We start from the raw sequence: 5,538 nt of genomic DNA on the forward strand, positions 1-5,538 counted from the left end.
CAACACGCACCTTGGTCCCCGCCAGCACCAGGAATCGCCCCGCAGGGCTCCAGTGCAGGGAGGAGGCCTGCTTGTTGACCAGGGTGTGCAGGTGCGCGACACCCCTTGCGCCCGGCAGCTTGCCGTCGCGCATGGAGTAGATGGAGACCGAGAGGCGCGAGCCGTCGCCGTGCAGGATGGCGAAGCGCACGCCGCGCGGCTCCCAGACCAGCTCGTGGATCTTCTCCGCCTTGTTGGGCAGCTCCAGCATGTCGATGGGCGTGTCGCGCTCGCGCAGCGAGAACAGCTCAAAGTGGGTGTTGGTGGACTTGTGGCTCTTGGTCCACTTCTCCACCGCCACCGCCAGGAAGTCGCCCTGCGGGTGCCAGCTCAGCTGCACGCCTGCAGAGGTCAGGTGGGAGGCTATTTGAGTGTGTGAGGGAAGGGGGATAGTGGAGACGGGGTTTGAATCGAACGCCATCAAGTCACACCGCCCACGACAGGGCCTCGGCAAAGATGATCCATTCTTTTCATCGTCCCCACCCATCCATCCGTTCCCATTCACCGGCCCCCCCCTTCCTCCCCCTCCACCATCCCCCCATACACCCACACACGCTCCCTACCGGCGACGGAGTGCAGGTTCTTGGCCCTCAGCTCCTCCTTCTTGGGGAAGCGCATGAGCATGATGCGCGCAGGCATGTTGCCCTCCTCCACCTGGTAGGCGGCCAGCACCGGCCCGGCGGGCGACCACTCGATGCTCTGCACGCTGTCCAGCTTGACAGACTTGCGGTCCACCAGGCCAAAGTCGGGGCTCTCGTACACCGCCACCCCACCCTTCTTCAGGTGGGCCAGGAAGGAGGGCGCGCCGGGCGCGGCGCCCCCCGACCAGCGGAACGCATCCCAGGCCAGGCCGCCGTCGGGGCGCGCGGCGGCGCCGACGGCGAACTCGGCCTGCGGCCCCTCGAACACGCGCAGCTTGCGCCCCGACCGCACGTCCCAGACGATGAGCAGGAAGCGGAGCGGGTCGCGCGGCCCCGCCGGCGGCACCTCCGAGAAGGTGTAGGCGTAGCGCTCGTCGGCGGAGAAGGCCACGCGCTGGACCAGCTGGTGGCTGAAGCGCATGAGGCGGCCGAAGGAGTCGCCGCCCCACAGCGCCACCCCCTGGCGGTGCAGCGTGGCCAGCGCCGAGCCGCGCGGCGTCCACAGCACGAACAGCTCGGTCCAGGTGGAGCGTTTGTACACGTCCTCCGGCTGCTGCTTGGCCACGTCGTTCCAGTAGATCTCGGTCTCGTCCCCGAAGCGAGCCACAAACTGGTCGCGCCCGCGCCGGTCCGACAGCCAGGACCACTGGTTCTCGGGGGGCGGGGCGTCGCGCGGCTCGGGGGCCACGTACTCGTCGGGCACGGCAGCCAGCCGCTCCGCCTCGTCGTACAGCGTGGCGGAGAACTTGTGCGCCTTGTCCAGCGCGTAGCCGTGCAGCGCGGCCTGCGCGGCGCGGGCCTGGTCGGGGGTCTCGTACTCCACGAACACGCAGCCCTTGGACAGGCCGGTGGCCTCGTCCACGGGGTGCCACAGCCCGTTCTCGCGGATGTGGCCGGGGCCGCTCAGGATCTTGGTCAGGATGCTGGTCAGCTTCTGGTACTTTTCCTGGGACACCTTGGGCACGCCGTCCACCACTGTGTGTATGTGAATGGGGGGGAATGAGGGGAGGGGAGGGGGTGTGGAGCCAAGGGGGTGGGCCTCGGGGCCGCATGATCGGCACCGGCAGGAGGCGAGGCACAGGAGGGCCCACACACAATACCCCCACATCCCCTCACCCAGCACGTTGGCGAAGCCAGACTCGGTCTGGGCGTCCTCCTCCTCCTCCTCCTCCTCCTCGCTGGGGAACCCGAAGTTGTCATCACCCTCGGGCAGCATCACATCCTCCAGGTCAAAGTCGCCAAATGGGAAGCCCTGGGGCTGGCCCTCGAACATCTTCTCCTCATCGGGCTTCAGAGCCAGGGACATGGCTGGGTGCGGGCCAGGGGCGCACTGCCGCCGCTGGTGGCCTGTCTCAGCGAGGTCGTGGGATCCCTGGGGGACTGCAGGGAGGGCGTCAATGTGCGGATTGGTTCTCTGCCTGTACTCGCGCCGGATTGAGCACTCGAGACAGATTCAGCTCAAGAGCTTGCCAGAGCGCGGCATGGACTGCGGGGGAGGGTGCCATCTTTTGGCGGGAAACATTTGGATCACTCCTGTTGACGAGTGTGCTCCTGAACAACACTCCTGGGAGTGATCCTGAGACGATCTGGAGTGGGTTCACGGAAGCTGAGAAGGATTGCAGGATTGTAGCCAGCGTGATGCTGTAGCTGCACTGCCTCACGCACCTCTGTACATCGAGGCTTCACGATGCGTCAGGGACTAACATCAGCTGCTGGTAAACATCTTCATAACAGTGCTGTCCGGGACACTATGTACCTGCCAATTCACCACAATGGCTCTGGAGGCTCGGTACAGTCCTAGAAACTCAATACCGAATCAACAGCCTTGCGAGCACAACCGCACTAATGTGCACGGCCCGATCCCACTCCGTTCGGCCCTGACATGATCATGAGGCTTCGGAGCGAGGGGCCCGCATGCGCACGGTCCGGAGAAAACCAGGGGGAAGAGAGATCTTTTTGGTTGCCACCAGGTTCTCCTCGGCCTCATGGAGAGCAGTGAGGTCCTTCAGGGAACGGGGCAGGAGGGCGGGGTCAGGTGATGGAATGCGGGCACGGTAGAGCAGGCGCAATCCTGCCGATGTTTCATAGTCGTTCCGCGGACTCTGAGGATCTGCAGTGCTGATAAGTGCTGGCAGTCCATGCAGATGCATGCACCTGCCAGGCTCCTACTCTGGCCCGCATGCCCAACGCCTTTTGCATTGTTGCACTCGCCTGTGGCGTCAGGTAGATGAACTGCCGGTCTTGGAACTTGTAGGCAAACTCGAGCAGGAACTGGAGGGCGACTCTGTGGGAAGGAAGGGGGAGAAACCTTGGTCAAAGAGGGAACAAAGGGGGCTATTGTGCGTCCCATGGCGTGTCCAGGCTCCTACTCCTGCACGAAGCCTCCGTGCTCCCTTGCCCTGCGGAGGTGAGCTCCTCACATGGTGGCCCTTCCAGGACCGGCCCCACACCGGCCCATCCCCGGCGCTCACCGTCGGTTGATGGCGTCCATGAAGACGTCAAACTCGTCCATGCAGCTGAAGGGCGCGCCCTGACCCACATAACCTGCAGGTGTATAGAGAGGGTGAAGAAGTTGGGAGGGAGAGGCGGGTCGCTAAATTTTGGCAAACTCAGAGACTGAGACACATACATTGATGCCCGTGTCCAGGTGGAGTGGTCTCTAGCATAAACTCCTGCACCACACCATGCTCTTCCCTCCCAGGGCACCCCATCCCCTCTCTCCTCACCCCCACCCTCACCCTCACCCCTGGAAGCAGAAAACAAACCCCTTTTCAACCACCCCCCTCTTACCCATGGCCATGATGAGGCAGACGGTGGCAATGCTGCGCTCCCCGCCGCTCAGCGCGTTCATGTCGGTCACGCGTGCTCCGCCGGCGATGTGCACCTCCATGCGCAGCCGCCGTGTCTCGTAGTCCACGGTCACCGACCCTGCGTGCCCGCGCATGCCCAGGTAGCTACCGAAGTGGCGGTCCAGCAGTGTGGCGACGCTGCGCTGCAGCCGGCGCAGCTTCTTCACGCGTTCTCGCGCGCTCGCGCGCAGCAGCGAGCACATGGCGTCGGAGCGGGCGTGCGCGCCGCGCATGGCCGCCAGGCGCCGCTCGCCGCGCGTAACTTCCAGCTGGAGGTCTCCCAGGGCCGCGCCGGCCTCCCGCTCGCGCCGCGCGATGCGGGCGGACAGCTGGGTCAGCCATGCCAGCAGCGCACGGGTGGACAGCGGGTCGGCGGCGGTGGGGTCTGGCACTGCAGAGTCGGTCGCTTCTCCCGGCCTCCCATCGCCCCCGCGCGCACCGAGATTGGGCCCCCCGCCCTCGCCGACCTCACGGGTGAGGGCCTCCAGCGCGGCCTCGCCCTCGGCCAGGGGGCACACTCGCTCGGCCGAGGCCAGCTGCTGAATCAGCACCGCCTCCAGCTGGTCGAGCACCGCCTGGGCCCGTTCCGAGCTCTGCTCCACCTGATCCAGGTGGGCCCACGCCTCTGTCTCCTTCATGAGTCGACGTGGGGGCAGGAGTGGATGAGTCGCTTCCACCACCCTTCGCTTGCGTCCCTGCAGGTCCGCGTGCCTCACCACGGCCCTGCCTCGCGTCACATCACCCCCTCCCCCGACCCACACAACACCCCCAACCAGAAACCAAACCTTTTCATGGCACAGGGCCCTCTCACGGGCGCAGTCCTCGATGACGGTCTGCGCCTTCTCCAGCTCTCGCGCGCTGGCCGGGGCGGCGCCTTGCGCCTCCTGCCACCGCGCCTCCAGCTCCGCCTGCGCCGCCTCCAGGCGAGCCACCGCATCGCGGCGGGCTTCGGCCTGCACGGCGCTGCTGGCGATGTCACCGGCCAGCTCCGCCAGGCGCTTGGCTGCGGGGTGGGAAAGGGAGGTGGGCCTTGAGCGGGGGGGTCGTGACGACCTCTGCAAGGGACAGCCGATGAGGCTGCCCTGCTGCTTGGCAGGCAGATCCAGCGTCCTGCATGCTCTGCCGCTCCTCACTGCGGTGCAGCGAGCGCCGGCGGAGGCACGGCCCCTCCAGCCCTCCGGTTGTGCTGTGCTGGGTCAGGCGTGCAGGGACCGCTCAACCCCCACGCTCGGGGTCGCCATGCCAGTGCATCCCCCTCGCAACTCAATCCACCCCTCCCTGGGATGAGCTCCGCCCACCGCACGCCACACCCTCACCGTGGCTGTCGTTCTCCCCGGCCACCGCCTCCTCCCGCACAGCCTCGGCCTGTGTACGGGCATCCGCCAACCCCTGCTCCAGCTGCGACAAGTGCTCCCGCGCTTGCTGCGGGGCCGGGGTGGGTGGGGCTCCCGCGTGGCCAACCAGACCCACAGTGGGGCAGGAGCGGCGATCAGTCCGATGAGTGTCGAGGCGGCGCCTGCCTCCAGCCCGGCGGCCGCAGCGACGCCTGCATGGAGTGCCTGACACCCGAACCCCTCACTCCCAGCCCTTCTCCCCTTTCTACCAACCTGCATGCCCGCCTCCGCCTGGTGGCGGAGGGCGGCGCAGGCCGCCGCCTCGCTCGCCAGCCTGCGCTCCTCTGCCCGCTGCTGCTCCAGCTGCGCCCGAGCTTCCGCCAGGTCCTGCTGCGCCATGGCCTCCGCCTGGCTCGTGTCCCGGGCCAGGCTGGGCACCAGGCGGCGGTTGGGGGCGGTCAGCACCTCGTTGCTGCCGCGCAGATAGGCCTGGTGGCCGCCCGCGGACCAGACGCTCGTTATCTGGTGGCGCCGCCTGCGTCATGGGTGTGGTACGAGTGGGCATGCACCGGGGGATGGAGGTCGAGGCGACGGCATGCAGCCCGCGTGGTGGTGCTGCGTGCCGGTGGCCTGCTGCCAATCACCCCTGCCTCACCTGCTCCACCCCACTCCACC

General features: G+C 67.1%; 2 protein-coding genes across 2 annotated transcripts in view; both read right to left on the reverse strand.

The window, feature by feature from the left end:
- F751_1491 (Eukaryotic translation initiation factor 3 subunit B) overlaps positions 1-1,986 on the reverse strand; it is a gene marked incomplete at both ends in the record, with an annotated part of 4,321 nt that extends 2,335 nt beyond the window's left edge. Inside the window, 3 exons of the mRNA XM_011400471.1 lie at positions 11-381; positions 603-1,655; positions 1,884-1,986. Coding sequence (XP_011398773.1) covers positions 11-381; positions 603-1,655; positions 1,884-1,986 — 1,527 coding nt within the window. The remainder of the gene's footprint in view (positions 1-10; positions 382-602; positions 1,656-1,883) is intronic.
- A 580-nt stretch (positions 1,987-2,566) lies between these two features.
- F751_1492 (Structural maintenance of chromosomes protein 6) overlaps positions 2,567-5,538 on the reverse strand; it is a gene marked incomplete at both ends in the record, with an annotated part of 8,067 nt that continues 5,095 nt past the window's right edge. The window contains 7 exons of the mRNA XM_011400472.1: positions 2,567-2,683; positions 2,850-2,964; positions 3,152-3,224; positions 3,471-4,161; positions 4,315-4,532; positions 4,846-4,951; positions 5,137-5,385. Coding sequence (XP_011398774.1) covers positions 2,567-2,683; positions 2,850-2,964; positions 3,152-3,224; positions 3,471-4,161; positions 4,315-4,532; positions 4,846-4,951; positions 5,137-5,385 — 1,569 coding nt within the window. The remainder of the gene's footprint in view (positions 2,684-2,849; positions 2,965-3,151; positions 3,225-3,470; positions 4,162-4,314; positions 4,533-4,845; positions 4,952-5,136; positions 5,386-5,538) is intronic.

This window comes from Auxenochlorella protothecoides (genome assembly GCF_000733215.1).
Source record: "Auxenochlorella protothecoides strain 0710 unplaced genomic scaffold scaffold14, whole genome shotgun sequence".
Classification (NCBI taxonomy): Eukaryota; Viridiplantae; Chlorophyta; class Trebouxiophyceae; order Chlorellales; family Chlorellaceae; genus Auxenochlorella; species Auxenochlorella protothecoides.